We start from the raw sequence: 24,938 nt of genomic DNA, 5'->3' as shown, positions 1-24,938 counted from the left end.
GCCTTCATACTTTTGTATATACCTGCTTAGTAGGGCTTTTTGGCCTCTCCTAAGCGGTGTTCTTTTTTTATATACAAAGTCAGCTTATTGCCCCCACAATCCGGGTCCTCATTTTACCTACCTCGGAAGGATGGAAGGCTGAGTCAACCTTGAGCCTGGTGAGATTTGAACTCGCAGTAATTGCAGGAAGCTGGCAGCTAAATACTACTTTAACAGTAGTTTAGTCCACTGTGCCACCAGGCTGTTTGTGGGGTTCGTCCTTTGGGTAAAGACAGTCAGCTTTAGTTGTGGCTTAGTCTGTTCTGTAGATCAGGGGTGGGCAAATGTGGCCGGTTTACAACCTGTGGACTTCAGCTCCCAGAATTCCCGAGACAGCTTTGCTGTCTCAGGAATTCTGGGAGCTGAAGTCCACAGGTTGTAAACCGGCCACATTTGCCCACCCCTGCTGTAGATCCATCACGGGGAGGGGGGGTGTCAAAATTCAGAAAATTGTGGTTTGATTGACTGCAAACGAGACCAGTGTTTGTCAACCTTGGCAGCTTCCAGATGTGTGAACCGCAACTCCCAGAATTCTGGGGATTGAACTCCACCCATCTTCAAGCCTCCTAATCTGATAAACGCTGGATTAGACTGTTGTGTGAATATAGTCAAGTGCTTATGACAGGGGGTTAAATTGTCTTTCTTAAGAGCAGGGATTATTTGTGCTTCTTCAAGGACAGGATTCACACTTGGTTAATTCATATATATTGTTGACTCGGGATGTATGAAATCTCCAGTTGTGGTTGGTAGATCATAGTTTATGACTTCCATGAACCATTTGTGTTTACACAAGTAACCATGGTTAAGCAGAGCATGGATAAAAATGACTGCTCCTCCTTAATTGTTTTAGCTCTTGGTCCAAATTTGAATATTATACTGGTCCTCTAATCATATTTTAATTTGCATTTTTCTGCGAACCAAGTTGGTGAGTTCTTATTTGATACTATCAACAGTTTTCCTTGTTCTACTATCCTTTTCGTACAAACTTATCTTCCACTTTGATGACACAATAGAATATTTCTTCAAATGTTTTATTCAGTAAATGAGTATAGGTATAGTATATACCTATATATAATATCTCATGGTAATGAGCAGAACCACCGATTTAAAATTTATGAAGGAAAAACTTTCAAGAGACTTGCCATTTGTGTATGAATCATGAATAATCACAATCCTTCACTCATTTATTTCAATCAGTGAAATATCTACAGTCTATTGACTGTAGTCTTACTCTCTTGGAGGAACAAGACTCTTGCCTTGTCTCCATTTTTATTTGTGAAACAGCTCAGTAGTGCTTTCTTATTACTACATACTCTGAAAAAGTTTAAAGAAAATGCAAATGATTTCTAGCTTTTTACACTTTTGTATTCTTGCATTGATTTTTCCATGCCCTTTAATGGTCAAACATACAGATTACCAAATGGTTTAATAATTGCCCTTCCAAGTTTCTAGTTGTCTTTCATCAGCAGGACTTTAGGTGATTAAAAAGAAAAGGAGTAAGCATTGTGCAAAAGAAGGAATATCATACAAATTGCCTAAGTGATTAAGGAACTGTGAAAGGTCCTTTGTTCCTGAACGTTTTGGTTAACAATAAGACATTTTTAAAAGACCATAAAGTTGGAAGCTAATATTTTGTACATGTAACCTAATCTTTTACTTAGTTCAGGAATACTAATTAGAGCATCCTTAACGGATGCCTATCCACCTTCATCTGAAAACATCCAGCAAAGGAAGCTTGCTACTTCACTGCTCAATTCTTTTTAGAAAGCTTCCCCTAAAATTCAGATATCTTCCTCCATCCTGACTTGCGGAAGATGTCACTTCTTCTGGCTGATATCACTTTAGGTACTTGAAAACTGGTGAGTTGTGTGCATTCAGAATTTTCCCCACAAGGATAAACAGAATTTATTCAATCATTTCTCATGGCAGATTTCAATCCCTGATAAATTTGATTACTTTTCTTTGGAACTCATTAGTTCTACTGAATATTTTTAAAATTGTAGTTCCCAAAACTGGACATTGTATTTCTGACAGGATCTGATCAAGATGGAATATAATAGAACATTTTTCTTTTGACCTGAAAGCTATAATTACGTTAATGCAACCTAAGCTTGCATTTACCCTTTTAGTATCCATGTTGCATTGCTGATTCATGTTTAGTTTGGACAACCTCAGGATTTTTTTCAGATATACTATCACCAAGCTTTGTTTTTTCCACTTTATATCACTGTATTTTGTCTGTTGGTAAGAACTTTGCATTTGTGTCTCAAAATTCATTTTGTTTTCTGTCTTTCTATGTTATTAAAACAATTTTGAATATTGCTTCTGTCTTGTAAAGTGCTGTTTCACCCAGTTTTGTATCATGTAAAAATTTGGTAAAACATTCCATCCATTTGGATCATTATTGAAAATTTTGTAGAGTGCTGGACGTTGTGAACTTTGTGGCATCTGACTTAATACCTCCCTCAATTTTGATGAGGAGCCATTGATGAGGATTCTTTTAATATAGTCTTTTGAAGTTCTATGTAAATTCCTCTAACAGATACATCTTATTTAGAGGAATTTCATAAGAGTAATTTTAAAAGATTTATTGAGATATTATGTTTACATCATTTTTACTGAGAAAGTTGACTAATCAAAAAGACTTGTTCTTGACCAATACATGCTGATTTCTAATAATCATTTGTGTTTTCGAGATGCCTACAAATCACTATATCATTTGCTCTAAATTTTTCAAAGTATCAACATTAAACTGCATAGTTTGCTATTCCCTAAAAATTCAGAACTTTTCTGACAGATTGTTATCATCTTATATGAATATGGACTTGTTTGCAAATTACTGAAATGGCTCCTTATTTATAAAATTAGTATAAAGTTTTAGAAGTAATATGTTCGGGTGACATGTTTAGAAGTTTTTCTCCTAATTTATGTAGTTATTTAAATAAGGAATCAAGCTTGTTAAAGGTTACGTCTGTCTGAGACCAGAGCTGCCATTGTTCAATTTAATCATATAATATGTAGAAGTATACACTACTATACAATACACTAGGACACAGGTAGTCCTCAACTTAAAACCACAGTTGAGTCCAAAATTTCATCTCGATTTTACAACCGTTTTTATGATGGTCACTAAAAACCTCTATTTTATCCATGGGTATTTTTCGTTGCATTCAGTTCTCAAAAGTTAACCATTATGCATACACACACACACACACACACACACACACACACAACACAGAGAAACAACAGTTTAGATGTACATGTGCATGACGAGAAAAACGAATCCTGTGAGTTTACTAGACGGATGGCACAAGGAACAAAACTGTTCCAGAATCTGGTAGTCCTGCTAGAAATACTTTGAAACCTCCTCCCAGAGCGGAGCAACAGAAACAGACCATGAAATGGGTGTGTGGGCTCTCTAACAATGCTTCGAGCTCTAAGCACATAGTGCTTATAAGCAGTATCCTGAATGACCTATAATCTTCTTGGTTGCCCTTACCACTCTCTGTGTGGACTTTCTATCTGAGGCACTGCAGCCACCAAACCAAACAGTGATGCAGTTTGTTAAACGCTCTCAATCGTGCCTCTGTAAAAAGTGGCCAGGACAGAAGGAGAGAGATATGCTGTCCTCATCCAACGCATGAAATGCAGACACTGTTTTGCACCCTTCAGTAAAGATAACAAAGATAGTCGGATTGTTAGTTATTTGCACCCCCAGATACTTAATACTGTTGACCACCTCCACAGCTGCAGCCTTCATGCAAACTGCAGTAGCAAGCACAGTCTTTGGGGCCCTAGAGTCATCCATATTAGATCCCTGCTCTGCGAACTGTCCTGGCTACTGGTGGTCTTCTGAGTGTAGTTGAATGTGTTGGTTTGTGACCTTTATAGCCCTTAACGGCATAGGTCCAGGCTACCTGATGAATTTTCTCGTCCCGTTAGGATGAGCCTGTCAGAGAAGTCTCTTCTTCTAGATTCCTATAGTCAGAGCTCTTTGACAGGCAATAGGCCTTCTCTGCCGCAGCTTTGCCCTCCTACCTAGGGTAAAATCTATCCCGACCCTCCTGTAGGATCCTAAAGATCTGGCTCTGCTAGGTGGCTGGGAACCTAATGGGGGAGTTCAATGCTAGAAGTCGCTGCTGGATTGACGGCAGATTTCACCTCGCTCTCTGCTCTCCACCTGTCCAGCTTTTGTTATGATATTGATGTACTGTATTCTTGTTTTACCTTTAAATGTTTATTTTTTTGTTCTATTATTTTTTACTTCTGTTTTATTTACATTTCTTTTCATTTCTTTCTTTTTGTAGATGTAAGCCACCTAAAATAGCCGAATAAATTTAACAAATAAGTGCAACCAATGTACTTATTGCACTTCCCAAGAATTAGAAACTGGATGAAAATTGTCCAGGCACTGGGATCAAGATTTTTTTTTTTAGGGGAGAATTAACCAAGGCCTCCTTCATCCCCTTTGCAGTGAGGAATTTCACCAACCAGAAGGGACCAGGGGCTAATTGACAGGTGGTTGCACTGGCAGCATTGAATCCAAAGGGATCAAACTGTTCCCAGATGACTGGGTAAAACCTTTCCCCAAGCATCTCATATGGACTAGCACCATGCAAGAGTTCCAGCTTGGAACAAATTTGAGTAACTTTGTCCATCCTGTGTTTCTCTGAAACTTTCTCTGAAGCAAATTTTCTGAATGATCTTGACAATGATCGTCTGAGCTCCCCGGTCCCAGAGGGGACCGGGTGATCCTGAACAGAGCCACCACCAGCAACTTCCTGCAGATGCAATAAGGACAGAAAAGGATTCCGTGTTCCTGTCTTACTGCCATGAGATAGGCCTTAATGGCAGCTCTAAATCATGTCTGATTAGAGTCATCCCTCATCTTCCTTTAGTGGTGCTCTAGACGTCTCTTAACCCTTTTCAAAACCCTCAGCAACTCTGAACCACACGAAGGGGCAGGGAAGGGTTGTAAGGTTGCATAGGCTCAATTGTGTCAAAAGTCTTGTGATATCCTGATACCCTATTTTATGTTCTTCTGAACCTTAAAACCCATTTTAGTCATCATTTATTCTGTTTGATCTTTTTTATATTTGTAACATCTTTGATTCTGTTTATTAATTTTGGAACCTGCTTGCTACTACACCAAATTATTTTAATTTGACCATTAATATTTCAATTCCTTTTAAAGGCTCTTTCAGAACCAATACCAAGTCAACTGCAAAAGCCCTTCACTTGTAAGTTTCTTTTGTAATCTTTACTTTCACTATCTTCTTATTTTGTCTTACACCTCTATTCAGTAATTCAGTAACCAAAATAAATGCAAGACTTGGCATCCCTATCTTGTTCCCTTTTTATAGCTCAACGGGATTTTCTTAGATCTCCATTAACAATAATTTCTGCTTTCTGTGTAGTATAAATTGGTCTTACCCATTTTATAAAGTTCTCTCCAAAATCCATACCTTCTAAAACCTTGAATAAAAAGAAGTCCTGTTCAAATTGTCGAAGAAAGATCAATGTATTCAATGAGATTTGTTTTTTTTATATTGCTCCAAATATTCCAACATGTGTAAAGTATTTCTAACATTGTCTTTTAACTGCCTTTTAGTTAAAAATCCATATGAACTACATCAATAAATTCTTGCAAAAATTGTCAGTCTATCATTTAAAACCATTGTGAACAACTTCTAATGATTGTTTAATAATGATTTTGGCCTACAATTTCTTGTTAAAGTCAACTCGTGTTCCTCTATTAATGCTATATTGGCCTTCCAACTCTTTGATATCTTTCTTCCTGAGGATAGAGTTTATTGTAAAGTTTCTAAAAGTTCATCCTCAACACATAATAAGAACCAGATAATCCATCTAGTTCAAACATCTTTCCTGTTTAATCTTTCTTTTATGTAGCTTCAGAAACTTACCTTATTGTTATAGGTTTGTTCATAATTTGTCTCTATTCCTTGGTAATCGTTGGTAAATTTCATTTCTTTAGATATTCGTCTCAGGGAGTTGGGTGGGTCAAAAAGGTGAAATGAATGAATGAATACACAAATATTTTCTCTAGAGAATTGTCATTTCCTTTAAACAAGTTGGAATAATGTTGATGAAAAGCTTTTTTATGAGTGCATTGTCGGTTAATATTAGATCTCCTTATAATTTCAGTTTTATTTTAATTTTCATAATCTATATGCTAGCCACTTCCCTGCTTTGTTTGCAAAGTCATGAAGGATTTATGTCTTTTCGAAAAATAGGTAAACTAAATTGTACAACAAATTAAAAAAAAATCTTTTGGTAATTTGTCTTCAATGATATAATATTTTTCTCAGACATTCTATCCAATTGTGGGGAACCAATTGTTTCTGAGAGTCACTGGATGTGGATGAAGTCATCTAGCAGTTAGTACTGTATTGATTAATGTTGTTAGTATTGTTAATAAATTTAGCATCTAGCAGCATGTTAAATTTTTAAGTCAGCTAACAGATGTAAATATTTCTGGTTATTTATCAAATTTAAGTTGATGTTGAGTCTGACGCAAGTTTTCTTAGTTGTTGATAAAATTGCTTGCTTCAGTATAAAAGTTCCAAAAAAAGTAAATGTAACATGACTTAATCTTAACCAGATGGAGTGGCTTTCTAGTAACTTGATTAATTTACATTTGGTACATACGTAGTTTGAGTATTCTATGGGCATAAGTATATAAATGGAACATGTTCTGCAGATCCCAATAGTATCAGTTTCTTCTTCCATGAGTGGATTTTAAAAAAAATGGAGAGTGGAAGTGTAGAGGGTTTTACCACAGATATACGTGGAGCTTTATGCTCTTTAGTTCTGGATGGGGTGGCCCTACCCCAGGGGTTCTCCTAGATTCACAATTCTTGCTCAAAGAGCAGGTGGCAGTTGTGACTAAAAGAGCCTTTGCACAATTTTGGACTGTGCATCAACTGTGCCGTTTTCTAGATTGTGGGACTCTGCACTCAGTCTCTCATGCCTTGGTCATCTCCCGTTTGGATTATTGTAACATGCTCTACATAGGGCTACCCTGGAAGAGTATTTGGAAGTTGGCATAAGTCCAACTCTGTTCTTCTGTATTCTGAGATGCCAGATTTTTGGTTTTATGGCTCTTATTATTGTTGCTAACTGTTCAGTATTGTGTTCAAGATGGGCGACCATTCAACTTGTTTACATAAGTAATTATTTAAACAAAGTGTTTAAATAAAACCAATATGTAAATGAAGTATTAAGTGCCTGATCAAATATGTAGGTGCATAAATTATCATTTCTACTAGGAAAATAGAAAACATTGTCAGCTTGGAAACCTTGAGGGTTCTGAATTTGAAATAAAACTGTCAGCTTTGGAAGCCATATTAGGCCAGAAGCTTCCCTGCAGGCACCTTCTCCTGTGTGGGAAAGTAGGAGGGGGGATTTAGCAGAGGGGTTGTCTGTAGACATAATAGCATTCTTCCTGTCGGTCAAGGTCAGGCCGATCCTGCCTCTGGAGAAGGAGTGGTCGGAGTGAGGTCTCGAGATGGGACAGATGGGGATTGGAGCATGTGATCGATTGAGGAGTGAGGGGATGGTTTGGGGGGTTTTGATTTACTGAGGGAAAACCCGGACCTCTCAGATTCGGGTTTTCCCAGATGTGCCAGTTTACCTATTCTAGTAAAGAGAACTTTGGAAAATGCTTGCTTCCGCATCTTTACTTGGAGCTGGGGGTTTTTCTGGAACGCTGACAAAAACATTCCTTAGATAAGGACAACCTGGAACATTTTACTTTGCATCTTCTACCATAGGGAATGGTATAACATGCAAGCCCTAATTTCTTATTTTGCATACGAAGAAGTATGTAAAATAAGTGGTGTGATAATTCATGCTAAATGTTATTTATTGATTGTTGTATAAAAATATGTGCTAATAGAGTAACACTGCAACCTAATTGCAAGCAATGGAAGTGATAGTTAAATAGAAACAAGCATATTTTTGCAGTTTGGAAGTTGTTTAACATTTATTTTAAAAAGTCATTACCTTGGCTAAAGTTAAATGTAACAAATAACTATTTTGTAGATTCAGTAACAGGTAAAATTTAATGTCATCTATCACCTCATTGATTGTATTTCTGGGGTCATGGACTGAATAATATGGGAACAAAAGCTTAAGTTTCCATTGTTCCTTGGTAGAACAATAGAAACATTTTGAGTTTTGTTTTGCCATAACATGGAATATTCTAAATTTCCAAAAGAACATTCTGAATGGGACCATTTTTTTTCATTCTCAGAACAGCCCATTTCCCCCTATTTTATGCATATCAGATTAGTTTGTTTGAGATATAGAGCTCTTGCTTCATTCTATAATGCCAAAAGGGATATATTCAATGGTGCGTCTTTTTTTAACAGTGAAAGCAAATTGAATACATTGGTGCAGAAGCTTCATGACTTCTTGGCTCACTCATCAGAAGAATCGGAGGATGCAAATTCTCCTCCAAGATTATCGATGAGCAAAAATATAGGTAAAACTCATCATGCTAAAGCTGTTAAGATTTACAATTTTTTAAAAAATGTATTCTCTGATATCACACAGAATTGTATAGCTAGGAAATGCTGTTACAGCATGACAGAGTTATTGCTGTCTTGTTTTAATAAGCATAATACATTTATGACTGAAAAAACAATATATAATATTATTTGGGAAAAAGGAATTTTTTTGACTAATTTTACTGGTATTTCCATTGTTTCTTATATTTGAATTTCATAATGTGCTGCATTGTTTTTCTACCAATTTTATTTTCAACTATTGCTTATGTCAATTTCTTCTTTCTTTTTTGTTTACTTTCTTATTACTTTTATTTCTATGCAGCATAAATCTAAAGGTTTGGCACCTTATATAGAAAAATACAAGCATCCATAGTAAAAAAAAAAAAGATACACACATACGCATTTCACACTCTAGCAGTGGGGTTTTTTAAATCTCAAAAACTTGGTTGGTATGGACCTAAATATGGATTACTTCCATGTGGGAATTGGTTTCTCAAGGCCATGCTGAATATGCAATGTATTTAATTTTCTTTTTAAAAATATAGCAGCTAGTTTAAAACTCATATAATATCAAAAAGATGACACAGAAGGTGAAATATTTTTGTTTCATACTAATAAGAAATTTATTGTGGCACGTAGATGAGTCAAAATTTTGGATCACATTGTAACAAAATGTAATCATTTTGGTTGTGCTTGGTGAATTTCTTGCAGACATTTCATTACCAAACTAGGTACCATAATCAGTACTAGAAGGGAGTAGGGTTATAGTTTTTACAGTCTTTACACTGTATGTTGTAGATGACTCCTGTTTTTTCTGGGGCTGTTGGTTTATTTAGGCTGTTTTGGAGAGCTTTATTTGGTTTGTGTGCTACGGTTGATGCCATGTAATAGAGTAAATAGAGTAAATGGTATATCTGAAAAAGCGAGGACAGCCCGTAGCTTAGAGGTTAATACACCTACCTAATATGTAGGTAGCCCAGGTTCGAATCTCAGAAAGGGTATGGCTAGCTGACAAGAGCTAAATAGCTTGAAATAGATCTATACTAGTCTCCCTTTATTTCTTTGTCGGTAAAATATAAATTTAACATGTATTAGAGCAGTGATGGTAAACCTTTTCAGCACCAAGTCCCCAAACCGGAAGGCATGTGCATGCGCACGCTGGAGTGCCGGCCATCTGGTCTTCGTGCATGCCAGAGCACCGGAAATCCGAAGACCAGCTGGCTGGCGTGCACATGCCTGCTTTTTGGTCCCATTCTGGGCTGTTTTCAGGCCATTTTTGCCCTGAAAAATGGCCTGGTTTTTTTTGGCCGTTTTTAGGCCACTAGAAGACTGGTGGAGTGCATCCATGAACACCAACTATCAGGCAGAAGACATAAAACTTCTTAATTTCACAACACATAGACAGCCTTGACCATAGTTTCAATTAGGAAACTGTGAGCATCCTAGATCAGTGGCCCCCAACCTTTTGGGCACCAGGGATCGGTTCCCGGGAAAGGTTTTTCCACAGACCAGAGGGGGCACGGGTTCGCGTGCTGCCTGTAACTTGCAGATGGGGATTCGCTTGTTGGTGCGGACCGGTTGCTGGCATTCTGTGGACCGCTGCCGGTCCAGAGACTGGAGGTTGGAAACCCCTGTCCTAGATCAAGCCAAGTCCGAAAACTCCAGAAAATTCCTGGAGAATTGGCACTGAGGCAGATCTACCATCAACAGGTACATTGTGATAAACATCATCTATACCACGGGTGTCAAACTCGATTGCATCACATGACATATCACCACGTTTTTAGTCTTTGCAGAGCTGGGGTGGGTGTGGCCTACGCGTTGCCAGTTTGACACCCCTGATCTATATCATTCAAAAGAGACAATCAAAAAGCCCAAAGGGAACCCAAAAGACCAAAACACCTCATTAGCAATCAACACCTGTATGACTAGAGATTAACACCAAGGTTAACACTCCCCCAACAATCTTAAGAAGTAAACAAAACCACAACCAAGGAACTACCAACGCAGACAAACATGCTAACAGTAAGTAAACAACAGCCTAATCAAGAAACTACCAAGAACACATCCAGAAGCCATTAGCAGATAATAATAAGAGCAAACCCCACTCCTTTCTAGCACTGATGATGTTACTTAGTTTGGTAATGAAATGTCTGCAAGAAAGCTCAGAGATCAAGAACCCTACAGTTCAACCCCAAGTTACAAATATTCTCTTCTATTGGTAATCATGTTAGTTGTTCTACATTTTGATTCCCTGCTCTACCCCCGCCCCAAACCACCTAGTGGGGTGTTAGGTGATGAATAGCGCAAGTCTGGTGTTCCTTACCCCTACCTCTTCTGCAAGGCTTTATCGATTGACCCCGCTCCCCCCTCAACATGGTGTAATAGTGAATAGCTTCATAAATATAAGGTCACTTGAATATTTTGAACAATTATTATAATTTTTAAAATGTTGCTATGACATGTTTGTATATTTCTTGTAGATAGTGAAAGTATGCCTGGAAATATTCCAGCCCCAGTGGAAAACAACAAGGAAGAGGTAAGAATAGAAAATAGTAATTGTATTGATATAACAATACATGGGAAATTATTTGATAGTTCAGCTTTCATCTTACTTTTATTAGATATGTGCAAATTTCTCTGAATTTGAGTTGTTTTGAATCCCAAATATTTCTTTTAAGTTTTAAACACTCCATTCCAAGTACCAAACACCTCACCTTAAATGCAAAACCGACTTTTTGTCCATTTTTGTTTTAGGCATGAAAGACTTCTGAATGATCAAAGTGGGACATTTCAAATTTAAACATTGTGTATCCCTATTTATCACTATTGAAATATGAAAAGTTGCACCTTCAGTTTTCAGGTTCACTTGGTAGCCTTGAAAAGTTTAGTGAGGGATTGTTATCGTAACGTGTCCAAAGCAATTCTTCTGTACTTTGAAGTACTCTAACATTATGTATACCAGAGTCTCTTTCCAATCAAGCTGTTTTTGAACTGTTGACTTTGTGGACACAATCATGTAGCTTGTTTGGCACCATTATGGACGTGGTTTGCCATATTTTTGTTCAGAGTTGTTTTTTCAACTTCCCAGTCTAGTCTAGTTGCCCTCACATATTAACTAGGCTTGATCCTGTTTAGCTTCCAACTCCAGAAAAAGAAGTGCCCCTTTGTTTGTGTGCTTGCATTTCTTTTTCTCTCTCTGTAAGGTCTTGCCTCTCCCAATCTTCGCAAGAAAGCAGGACTCTTGAAACTAAAGTTGTTCCAAAAGGAGCTTTTCTTGAAAGTCTTGTGATAGCAAGAGATCTAGGCAGGAACTAAATCTTCCCACTTAAAAATCAGCAATTTAAAGCAGTGCAAACCAAACCCCTCCCACAGCACAGCGATGCAGGAAACAGAAACTTCATATAGAGATCCCTCCAATCCTCCCCCCTCCCACTGGAATGCCAGCCTCCCAATAGAAATATAAGGGACCTGACTCTATTTCTACATATTTATATATCTATCTCTCTATATATTTAAATACAACTACGTGAATAAACTTGCAAGGATAGCAAAGCTTATTTTTCCTGTTTTTCCTAGTATTTTTGTTTTCCAGAGGAGCAATTCAGAGCCAGTCCATTTGTGACAAAGGCAGTAAATAAGAAGCTACTTTCAAATAAGAGACAGTCTAGGGAGGACTGACTGGATTACACAACGCAAGATATTAACTTCAGTTATTAACAGATTTTCTTAGCCCACACAGTCCAAGTGACTAATGAAACAGGTTAGGTTTGTGTAACACATTGAGCCGCAAAAAATCCTCTTAACTGGGCTAAGCATGTTGTGGGCAAGCATTTTCCGTATATTTCAACTGATTTGGCTAAACTGTGACTATGGCGGGGTCAGATTCATTATTGAGCATTCTCTAGGTGTGATGGATACAAATTCTTTTACCCCACTCCACTATTATCTGGGGATGAAGCCAGCTTTGTATTGTATTTATTTTAAAATTTCTATTCCACCTTTAAATCAGGAGTTCAAGGAGGTATATGTAATGTTCCTTCCTCCTATTTTATTGCTACCACAAAAAGTCTGTGAGGTAGGTTGAGTTGAGAGAGAGTGAAGCGAGCGAGTGAGTGGCCCTTTAGCTGAGGATGGACCGCAACCTCAGCCTTCCACTTGGATTCCAATACCATAACTATACTATACTGCTATATCATGTTCAGGAAGACTGTCTCTTTGAGATCTGCCCCACCTATGCTGGCAGAGCAAAATTGTTACCTTCTAGTTTTATACTTCATGTACACGCAGTACATATTTCCAATTTCCAAGGACTTGAGTATCCTAAGAATGGGTCTGTGTCTTGAACATCCTGTCTTGATAGGCATCGTGTGCAGACACATTCAAGGGAGTCATAACTGCCATGAGGCACTCTCCTTCCATACACCAAACATACATTTCTTGTGGGTTCACAGCATGGCAGGCTTTTCAGCCACTTGATGTGCGAAACTATTCTAGCTGAATATGGGTATAAGTGCTCCGTGTACTCCTTGTGTAATGTTGACGCTTTCAGTAACCATTTGAAATTATGATGGTGCTGAATGAGGGGTACTTACAACTCTCAGTTGTGTCTGTGGCAGCACCTTGCAGGCAGGCCCATGACCCCCATTGGTGGCTTTCACTGCCAGCTTCTGATAAGCAGAATCAGCGGTGATGCCTGGGATTTGCCTAAAGACAACCACAGGGACTGCTGCACCTGCCTTCCTAAGTTGGTTTGATCACATGACGTTGCACTTAGTGACCAAGATCCCCATCCAGTCGGGGACTGCTAACATTTGGCTTCTTGATATATTCTTGTGAGAGAGATTTATTTTGACACAGAATTCTTTTTCTTTGTAACTGAAAGCAGCTCGATTGTTTTCAGTAATTTCACCCACGGTTTTTGCTTATTTTATACAATGATTCTATAGTAACATCCAGCATACAAATTAGACACATTTCTTTATTATATTAAATATTAGGCAAATATTTACTTACATATATTTTTTGCCTTTCCAATTTATTTTAACGCATCCAGTAATTGAAGCATACCTTTATGTAGTAATGAATATTTGTAGCTGAACTTTTTATGGTGTCTTAAGGGTTGAAATACAGAAGTAATTTGCATTCAAAGTAATATCTGAGATGATATGCACAGACAGAGGAATAATGATATTTTCATTTTGTATAAGAGGTTTGCATTTTTTCATATATAGGGTAGTAGCTCTTCTGAAAGATCCAAATCATTAGGATCATCGCGCTCCAAAAGGTTAGTTGGCGTGTTTTTAAATTTTTAATTTTCCTGCTTCTCTGAATCAGGAGATTGACTATAAGAATTGATAATTATGCTCAAGAGGTGATTTAACAGAAATATTATGGTGCACTTTTAAAAATAATTCATAATATTAATTTACCCATTGAATACAAATATTCTCAGATCTAAAATCCAGTTGCACAGATTTGACCTCATCCAGTTTTGGTCATCAGATTACAAAAAAGATGTTGAGACTTTGGAAAAAGTGCAAAGAAGAGCAACTAAGATGATTAAAGACCTGGAGACTAAAATATATGAAGAACGGTTGCAGGAACTGAATATGGCTAGTCTAGAGAAAAGAAGGACTAGGGGGGACATGATAGAAGCATTCCAGTATTTGAGGGGCTGCCACAAAGAAGAGGGGGTCAACTTATTTTCCAAAGCACCAGAAGTCAGAAGCAATGGATGGAAACCAATCAAGGAGAGAAGAAACCTGGAAATGAGGAGGAATTTTCTGACAGTGAGAACAATTAACCAGTGGAACAGGAGTTGCCTTCAGGAGCTTCATCCCTGGAGGCTTTCAAGGAGAGACTGGACAGTCACTTGTCTGAAATAGTATAGGGTCTCCTACTTGAGCAGAGGGCTGGACTAGAAGTCCTCCAAGGTCCCTCTATTCTGATTGATTGACTATGTGGAATTATATATTATTATCAATTATAATTCTTTTAGTTGATTTTTTTAATTCTTCATAAACTGTTAGATTTCTTGCATAAAAATATAATTTCAGGCTGTAATGTTGTGCAAATTTGGAGTTTTTTAAAGTTCTGTAATTTTATTAAATATGCACACGTGATATAATGAATATTTGTCTTTGCTGCTCATTCAGAAAACCCATAGTTGTAACGAAATATGTTGGCTCAGATGAAGAACAAACTTTAGACGAAACCATTATTCAAGATGTTTCAAATGAAAACTCGGAAAATGAAGTTGATATGAAAAGTTTGCCAAAAGGTAATTAATCTGTTAGTTTAGAAGTACTGTCAATATTAGAATATTTTCTTAGTCACTGAATAAACTTCTCTGTTCTTTCTTGTCTCTTCCATTTTGAAACTGCTGGCTGCTACTGATAAAAAGAATGGATTCTTGTTCAAGTAGCAGCAGTTCATTAATTTAAATGTATATTACAACAAATTGTATACAAATATAATATAGGCAACCAATTGTAAGTTGAAGTCTACCTATACCAGAGGTCTCCAACCTTTCCAGCTTTGTAGACAGGTGGGGGAGGGGAGAGGGGATGGTTCCATGCGAGCCGCTTGTGCAAGTGGGGATATGCACGCTCTCCTGCTGCTTCTGTGGCCTGGTTCCCCACAGCTCACAGCCTGGTAGTGGGCCATATCCCGGGGGTTGGGGACCCCTGACCTATACTCCTGCCACTTATTTTTCCCTGTGAGGGGGGTTGGCCTGAGGGAAAGGCACTGGCCAGAGATGATCAGAATAGCAAACAAATTGAAGGCACATAATTGATAAATTGAAAGAGAATCTGCTATTTGGGAAGCTAAGGCTAAAGAACTTTAATTAGATAAATCATCAAGTACCTCTATTAGGGAGATAATGCATAGATAATCCATATGTAGAAATCATTAAATGGTATGTAAAAGAAAAAACAGTTTAGTGGGAGAGTTTAATAGAGGGAACATGTAGCGTACATTCAGTTAGATAATTGAATACTATTGAAAAAGGAATTTAAAATACCTTTAAAAAAGTGATTGGTATGATTTCTTTAGTATAATCTATCATGTAAGCATCCTTTTAAAGTGCCCACTGTACTCGCATTGGTAATCATCTGAAATTTCAGCCTCTGAAATCTCCGTTTGCAGGGCTACATTCGGAGTATAAGATGCACCCAGATTTTCACCTTTTTTTGCGGGAAAAGGTGCGTCTTATACTCCGAAAAATACGGTATATCTCTTGACTCTGATCACTCCACTCCACTCCTGGTGGGGGATTGATGTATTCTTATTAAATAGGGTATGTTATTTGGAACCCTGATACAATATCCAGGTGTTTTGAAGGTAGTAGCAAAAGTTTTCTTTACAGCCTTAGCTTACAGAAACTGGTGTATTGTGTGTATGTGTAGGGTTATGTCTATAGGTAACTATAAGGTTTCTTTTATATATGTACTGTTAATGCATGTATTAATGGTGTGCTGTATTTTTAAATTCTGTCACTTGGTCTGTGGACCATATATGAATAAATGATATTATAACTGTAATGTTGCTATACTGAAGTATAGGAACATTGTATGTTGCAGTTAATGTATAAATGTATATTGCACTATATTTGAGTACCTCTCTGTGCTAATCATGTATTATCACATTTATTAGTGAACTATATAATCCATATATTAATGTAAGAATTTTGTCACAAATATATAACACTAATCATTATCTAATACCATGATACGATGATACTATTTGTACCCTGCATTGGTGTGAATGTACATGTATGAAAGATGAAGTAAGTGAAACTCATTAAAAGCAGGACAAAAAGGCAGAAAGGTTTACCCAGGAATATTTATTTATTTATTTATTATTTATTAGTTCGATTTATATGCTGCCCTTCTCTGGAGACTCAGGGCGGCTTACAATGCTTTAAGCAGTAGCCTTCATACTTTTATATATACCTGCTTAGTAGGGCTTTTTGCCGCCGCCCCCCCCCCCCCCCCCCCCCCGCCCCCAGCAGTGTTCTATTTTATACAAAGTCAGCTTATTGCCCCCACAAACCGGGTCCTCATTTTACCTACCTCGGAAGGATAGAAGGCTGAGTCAACCTTGAGCCTGGTGAGAATTGAACTCACAGTAATTGCAGACAGCTGGCAGCTAAGTGCTACTTTAACAGCAGTTTAGTCCGCTGCACCACCAAGGCTCTTTTTTTTCCACCTTATGCTATCATATTATCATATACAGTTAATAATTAGATATTATTCCCAGATAGTAGATGAGACATTGGCACCCCATAAAAATACCAGGAGAATTGAAAAAGTCTGCCAAAATAGGATTGACAAAGCCTTCTTTTGAAGATTTTTTAAAAAACCCTTTGGAATTATAGTGTTTTGGAGTAATCACAAAGGTTAGATAAAATGGCTAATCCTCAGGGCCCAATAACTGTATGAATACATGATTAAATTTGAACGTAGGAGTTCTGATTTCATAAATTTTATTGTACTTTTTAACTATAATTTTCTTAGGAACTATTGTTGTACAACCAGAGCCAGTACTTAATGAAGACAAAGATGACTTTAAAGGACCTGAATTTAGGAACAGAAATACTACTAAACTAAAACCAGAAGCTCAGAAGAAGCGAGGAGGTAATGCATTATGAATTACGTTAAATTCTATCTTTAAAATATTCCACATTGGTTATTACTTTGTGCGTATTGTATGTTGGTTTTCAGCAGGGTGGATTTGATTTAAATCGAGTTGATTAAATCACAATTTAAATCATGATTTAAATCACTAGTAAAAAGGCTTGATTTAAATCAACTCGATTTAAATCATAATTTTTAAAGAGCAACTGCCATCTCTGCTACTCCTTTGAACCACTGTTGACTCACCGATAGTCCCAGTGTTGCAGAATATACAGCCTCATGCTACATAACTAAGCTCCATTTCATGCTGAATAAACTAAATTATTTATGTATCTTAAATAGAAAACTATCTTACGATAGATTTTTACCCCAAAAGTTTATTAAAATAAATTCAATAAAAATCAAAAAAATCTGATTTAAATAAAAAAAAATCTGTTTTTTTTTTTTTTAAAAAAAAAATCATTGATTTTTATCCACCCTGGTTTTCAGTGCCTTCTGAACCTAAGATAGGTTAATAAGAATTACAGTAGTTGTGTTGCTGACTGGCACTTGGGAGTTAGGGCAGCGCTGATAGCCCAGCGATATATGAAGACTACAAACTCTTTTCCTGTGGCCCTGGCTGCCCTGCCATTCACAACTGCTAGAAATCAGCATCATACTTCCTTTACATTTTGAGGTGAGAGGAACACAAAAAAGGTAAAGTAATCTAAAATAATCTAAAAAGAAAAATTGTTCAGTTCTCCTCCAAACTAATTCAAGTTAAAAAAAATCTGTCCCTGTCCATCTTTGTGATACATCGTCTCCCATTTTGCATCCTTTTAAACCACAAAAGAAATCTCAGTGTGCAGAAACTTAGGGTATCAGGTGTTGGTTAAGAAAAAGCTATCAAGAAAAGAGAAATATTTTATCAGCTGCTTAATGAACTTTAGGGATCTAATTGCTGTTAGGAAGTGTGTATTGGATGATGTAGTTTCTTATTCATGCCATATAGAAGATTTTAATGGTGTGCAAAATGTTTCTTGGAGAAGCAGTTCCTGTATTTTATTTATTTATTTGTTGAATTTGTATACTGCCCTTCTCCCAAAAGGGACTCAGGGCAGTGGACAGCCAAAATTAAACTACATACAATACAAAAGTTAAGATAGCTAAAATAAATTAAATCATATACAAATGTATATGATATACAAAACAAATTGAGCATAGTTGCTCACTAATTGTTCGCTCTTGCCACTTAAAGGAAAAACCAGTGGCCACAAATCTTTGTTATTGTCCTATAATGTAGCTCAGTGTGTGTGTAGAATCTGCAACCTGAGAAAGTTGTGTATGGACTTGATGAATTAGAAATGTTTTGTGAATTACAAAACTAATTGTGAGACTGATGCACAAATCCCATGCAAATGGAAATCAGGCAAATCAGAACTGTATGTAGGCTTGAAAATTTGATAAATAAATATTAATTATTTTGAAAATGTGAAATACACTTTTACTTAGAAGTTGAAACTTATTTTTGTTCAGTTTGAGATCTTCCTTAAAAGCTTGTTAATCCTGTTGTCTTTATATAGCATTTATATGTAAATTTTTATAACAATTATCCTTTATTATTTATATTAATTATAAATTATAATTTAAAAGATACATACTTGATATCTTAGAAATGCTTATTCATATTATGATACTGAATTACAACTATAAAAGCTTAAGTGTAGGAAAATGTCTTAAAATGGAAGCTAATAATTGTATTCTTTATTTGTTCAATAGTATTTTTCTACATGCCTTGTAATAACCCCCATTCAGTGTCTTCCACATGTGCTTGATAATATGACAAAATTGTGTCATTAACGTGAAGAATCTCTTTTCAAATTATACTGGATAAAATGTGTTAAAATAATGCTTTACGAAAAAAATGAAGAGCTTCTAACACATTCTCTCTCTCTCCCCCCCTCTCCCCCCCCCTTCTGTCTCTCTGGTAGAGGAAGGGCTTCATGGAATTGTTAGCTGTACAGCTTGTGGTCAGCAGGTGAATCATTTTCAAAAAGATTCTATCTACAGACATCCAACATTGAAAGTTCTTATATGTAAGGTATATATATTTATATATTCTCTTTCTATCTATCTCTATGCACCAATATTCTCATGAATGTACCAATAGACTGAAGATAAATTTATTGAAAATCCACTTTTTTGTCTTCTGCGGTCTATAAAAAAGTATTGTCTCCTTAAACTTTTGGAATAAGACAAAAATACTTTGGAAACAAGAAAATTTCAATAGTTATTGCAATATCTAGGCAGTTACTGAAGTTCTTTCCATCTCTGGTCAAAAGAGACCTGATGCATCCAGAAAGGGAGAACGCATTTTCCATTGTTTTCAAAATGTTTTAGTAATGTTTCTGCTACAGAAATCAGGAACATTACTTTTATGGGGGTGGGGGGGGCGGGGGGAGGCGGAGGCCCAGGGCATTATGGTTCCAGATAAATTGGTGGTAAAAAAAAAGAAGCCTTTACTTCCAAATAAGTCTTTTCAGAAACTTCTTAGGTAATGGCTTCCTAGTTTCCCTGCAGTATCCCTACTTTTTAAAAAGCTACTTGGGCAGGACTCAACATTGTAATTCAAGATTCAATATTGTAGTTCAAGAACTACTGACTTGCAAAAGGTTTATTAGATACTGTCCACTGCCTCCTATATTTAAGAGAAACTCATCTCAAGACTCTTCTGGAAAACAATGGGGTAAGCAGCCTAAGATACCGCTTACTGGATCACAAGGAACCTTCACAAAAAGCGTTAATGCTGGCTCCTCTGCAGTCCCTAGTGCACTAGTGTCGTTTTACACTGGAATGGGCAGCAGCCACACACTGAACCACCAGCCCCAATACTGTTGTGTCCCACCTCTATTGAGGAGCTGCCTTGGTTGCCATTGTGTTTGCAAGTGCCATTTGAGTTTTTGGTCCATCATTAATACCTTTCATGGCTGCTTTTCGCAGATAATTGTGGCTCCCTTCCATCTTCCCACAAAGCTTGGTGGATAGGAGCCCAAGAGTGGGTATTTTCAGCAAGGGTCCCATCCTGCAGCCCCCAAGCAGAGAAACATCCCCAATTTTATGGTCTTCCTTTCAGGAATCCTTGTGGAATCATCAACACCAGACTACTTTATAGAAATTGGATTACATTTCTTCAATATTGAATTATGTTTCTATTTATCCTTATACAAACATACACAGGCATACACAAACATACATATATGCTCTTACATTTTTTGTAATGCACACAAACATATACACACAGACCAGTGATGGGATTCAGCCGGTCCTGGCCGGTTCGGGCGAACCGGTAGTAAAAATTCTGTGTTGCGCACCATACCCTGCCCAGTCACCCCTCATCTCTGCTTGCCCGGCATAGCTGCTGCTGCTCTCCGTCTGGCTCCCTCGACCACATGGTCTCTGAGTGCCAGCCAGCTTGTCTACCTTTCAGCTGCATCCCACATGGCGCTCTCCCTCTCTGGCACACAATGGGAGAAGCACGATGGAAAAATGCCACGGAGGGAAAATCAGTAGGCAAAGAAATGATCTGTCCCCGTCCACACACACACACAAACACAGCCAGCCGAGGGTTAAGGAAGCACTTGGCACACACCCAGGTCTTTATCTCCAACTTGGCAGCGATATACACACCGTCTGCCAAGTGCTTTTATTTCCACAGAAACAGAAAGATAATATACTCAGCGTACAAGAGTCCGACTGAAATAATATTCCTCTCAGCAGTTTCGGACGATGCTCTAGTGACTATCCAAGGTTTATTTTTGTTCGTCACAGGGATCACTGGCCACCACCCTCTATTATATAGTCTCTGGGGTGTGGTCCAGTGACTCAGTTCTAATCCCTAGCACGCCTCCTGAGCTGCTGCAATCGTTTATCACGCCTTCGGTGGCGTGCGTCCAGGAATGACGTCTCTCCTTCACTCTCATCCGAGACACCTGTTTCCCGGCTAATCTCCTCTCCCTCGGCCGGCTCCTGAGACAGTGCCAGAGGGGAGGGGCCTGGAGAGGGAGGCCTGGCTGACTCCTCTTCCTCATGCTCGGAGCTTTCTTCCTCCGATGGGATAGGCTCAGAGGGCGGGGCCACAACAAGAAATGCTTGGGGGAAGCTGGGGCCTGGGCGGTGGTGGATGGGGCATGCTACTGCTGCAGTGGCAAAGCTGCAATGGCGAAACAACTGGAGCCAACAGAGCAACCAGCGTGGGGGAAGGAAGCCCCTTTTTTTCTTTGCCTTTCCTTCATGCCGGCAGCTTCCTTTCTCATTTCCCCATTGAGTGCAATGCCCAGGATCCTCTTTGGTAGCAGACACCTAAGATTTCCCCCCTTGCAGGCCCGCGCTGTGATGAAGGAGAGAAAAACTTGGGATTTGGGCTTGGGACTGAGAAAAACAAGCACTGAAAAAAAAAAAGTTTTCGTTAGTTTGCACTTTGCAGCTTACCATCACAGACACGTGTGTGTGTGTGTGTGTGTGTGTGTGTGTGTGTGTGTGTGTGTCTGACTGTCTGTCTGTTTGTCTGTCTTCGGTTGAATAAGCTGGATGGCAATGGCCGGTTTCATCCAAAGGAGTTTTTGTTTCGGGTGGGTCTCCTAGCCTTAGAAGGAGAGAAGGAAGGAGGAAGGGAAGAGAGAGAGAGAAAGAAAGAGGAAGAACAAAAAGGGTGGGAGGGAGGGAGGGGAAAGTGAATGACATATAGTTGCATGGATGGATGGATAGATAGATAAATGGAGGGAGGAAGGGAGAGCGAGAGAAAAAAGAGGAGGAAGGAAGGACCACAAACCCTGGCACTAGACGTGGCTTCAGAAGACACTTTGAAACAGCACAGCAATCTAGGGCTGGAAGGTATCTCAGAGGTCATCTAGTCCAACCCCTGCTCCAGCAGGAGATCCTTACAGAATCATAGAATAGCAGGGTTAGAAGGGACCTTGTTGGAGGCCATTTAGTCCAACTCCAGCAGGAAACCTTATATCATCTGGATTATTTTGGTCCCTCTAACAGAGAGGAAAATTGCCAGAAAGGAGAAGGAGTTTACTAGGACAAGGCTGCCATGCAGAGGAAGGCAGAGATAGTCCTTGACTTATGACCACAATTGAGCCCAAAATTTTGGTTGCCAAGCAAGAGCGTTGTTAAGTAAATTTCACCACATTTTACTCAATCCATGACCACTCCTGGCTCTAACAGTCATGTATGTGCAGACTAGGGAAGAACATCTGAAGGCGTGTGTAATGTTCTAATGTACAGACGTTATAGTTAAATGTGTGGCAGAAAGTGGACTCCGGGTATGTTTTTCCAAATGCAGTAAGTGAGGTTGAATGTGTATAGTTTTAGAAGAGCTGTGTGTGTGTGTGTGTGTGTGTGTACATACACATACTGTATATATAGTAGATAATGTATTTTTTTGTGTGCTTATATACACACTATACTATGTAATATGTACATACAGCATATATACATAGGATTAGTGTATTTTGGATGTTCAGTAGTAGTAAATAAATAGGCAGGGAAATTGTATCTCGTTGAGGCCTTTGAGGAGAGGCCAGGCAAGGTGCCCCTTGACGTGAGTAACATCAAGTTGGCCACACCCACCCAGTCACATGCCCACCAAGCCACGCCCACAGAACCGGTAGTAAAAAAAATTTGAATCCCACCACTGACGCAGACCCAGTACTCTATTAAATATACAGAGTGTACCAAAACTCAAGGCCTACAGGCCAATCATAATATGCTTTATTAATTTTAATATTTTTCAGAGATAAAGTTACTATACAGGTAATATTTATCAACCATAATTGGGACCAGTAAGTTGGTCACTAAGTGACACAGTCACTAAGTGGAAAATCACATGACTGTGATTGTGCTTACAGTTTTACTTCAGCTTTCCTTTGGTTTACAGCGTCAGAAGGATATGATGCCAAAGAGCTAATGACTCCCAACGATGGGATGTCGATGTTTCTGGAGCTCAGTTCACAAAGAAGCCAGATTAAAGGACAAACTTTAGAGCTTTCCCCTCATTCCCCTGACTTTTGAATGTATGGCAGTGAGATAATTAGCAAGAAGGGAATTAATGTTTGTATTTACAATCATTGGAGAGGAAGAGATTACAAGAGATTAAGCAGGGACACAATGGGGAGCAAACATTGAAAGCAATGCGGTGTTGCTGGCTATTTGCACAGTGTGCTCGGGGCTCAAACCTCAAGCTGTTTAGGAAGGAACAAAGACTTACCAGTTACAGGCAGCAGCTGGCTAATGAAGGTCACAGAGCTGAGCTTCTTAACTTGTGTTGCACTTTTTGGGGAAATGCTGCACTGCAGAGAAAAGCAGCCCACAGAGAGATGGGGGGGGGGGGAGAAAGAAAAAATGGAACAGGCATAGGACAATTTGATACTGTACTAACTGACTATAATGGCAGATGTGTGACTGAGAGACACAGAGATGCTATGAAAGTCATAAATGTGGGCATTGGTCACAAAGTTAACTTTCCAAACAGCTGTTGCTCGAAGCTGTCACTAAGCAAGGTCTTCTGTATTTAGGAATGTTCAAAGGTCATGCATCAAATGAGTAAAGAAATGTTTAGAAGAAAATGATAATTCAAACATTTAATGTAATTTTAAATAATAAATTGTCTATGGAATATAACTTTGGTACATACTATGTATAGTATGGCAGGATGGGGATGTAAACTATCTAGTGGCCAATTTGACGCATTGTATACATTTCATAAAAAAAAACTTGACTCAGTTTCAGCTAAGTTCTGCTTAGTTTACTGTCTAAATTACTTGGAAGCAAAATTTGTGTTTTATATTTGATTGCAACGATGAAATAAATAAAAAAAAGACCTCAGTGTTCTAAAAAATGCATAAGCAAGAATGCTGTTAAGCAATATAACCCAGCAATTTAATTAAGCTTTCTGAAAAAAAATGCTTTTTCTTGATAGACTTGTTTCAAATATTATATGAGTGATGACATCAGCCGTGATGCAGATGGAATGGATGAACAGTGTAGGTAAGTGTATAAAATTGCCATCATTTAATTAAACCTGATAAACTGAATAGAAGTTACCTCACATTGTTTAATATGTTCAGAAAGTAGATTGCTTCATTTTCTTTTGGAAAGAAAATGCCCCTCCCCCCTCCCCCTCCCCCAGGATTTTGACAATATTAAAGGTTTGTTAATAATGCCTATATGGATTTGATGTATTAGAGTTAGCAAATACATGTTCCTACAAAAGTTGTTAATTGATCTTTAAATAGGAGAAATAGTTCACCTCATTTGCCTTGCTTTTTATTTCTATAATTTGTATGATTTTACTTGCATTTAATCCAAAAAAAATAAATAAATACAGAAGTAACTGGAGAACAATTGAGGGGAAGTTAATGAGTTTTTATAGTGTGAAAGAAAGTGCACCAGTCCCATTGAACTCATGGTTTGAGAACAGCTCTGAATTTCCAGTCTCATGAATTACTGGCTATCCCTAGGGCAGAGGTCAGCAACCCACGGCTCTAGAGCCACATGTGGCTCTTTCATCCCTCTGCTGCGGCTCCCTTTTGCTGGTCGGCTCCCCAATTGATAGGGCTTTCGGTTAGGATAGGTAGAGGAAAAAGGACGCCGTGCTAGGAGGAGACTGTATGATGGGGGAACCGGACTTCCGGTCACCTCCAACGGGGGCTTCCAGTTAGGACCTTTGTGGCTCTTTGAGTGT

General features: G+C 38.2%; 1 protein-coding gene across 2 annotated transcripts in view; it reads left to right on the top strand.

The window, feature by feature from the left end:
• Positions 1 to 24,938, top strand: part of ATRX (ATRX chromatin remodeler) — a 95,604-nt gene that overhangs the window by 914 nt on the left and 69,752 nt on the right. For both annotated transcript variants that reach the window (XR_011600871.1, XM_070951934.1), the window contains exons 2-8: positions 8,433 to 8,545; positions 11,054 to 11,109; positions 13,805 to 13,857; positions 14,729 to 14,853; positions 17,093 to 17,212; positions 19,183 to 19,292; positions 24,174 to 24,241. Coding sequence is in view for 1 of the 2 variants with exons in the window: in XM_070951934.1 (XP_070808035.1) it covers positions 8,433 to 8,545; positions 11,054 to 11,109; positions 13,805 to 13,857; positions 14,729 to 14,853; positions 17,093 to 17,212; positions 19,183 to 19,292; positions 24,174 to 24,241 (645 nt within the window). In the remaining variant the exon portion in view is untranslated. The remainder of the gene's footprint in view (positions 1 to 8,432; positions 8,546 to 11,053; positions 11,110 to 13,804; positions 13,858 to 14,728; positions 14,854 to 17,092; positions 17,213 to 19,182; positions 19,293 to 24,173; positions 24,242 to 24,938) is intronic.

The sequence above is a fragment of the Pituophis catenifer genome, unplaced genomic scaffold (genome assembly GCF_029215685.1).
Source record: "Pituophis catenifer annectens isolate HBS135680 unplaced genomic scaffold, rPitCat1.0.hap2 SCAF_11, whole genome shotgun sequence".
In the NCBI taxonomy this organism is placed as follows: Eukaryota; Metazoa; Chordata; class Lepidosauria; order Squamata; family Colubridae; genus Pituophis; species Pituophis catenifer.
The sequence above is the reverse complement of the archived record's forward strand: the minus strand, read 5'-3'. Positions and strand labels throughout refer to the sequence as shown.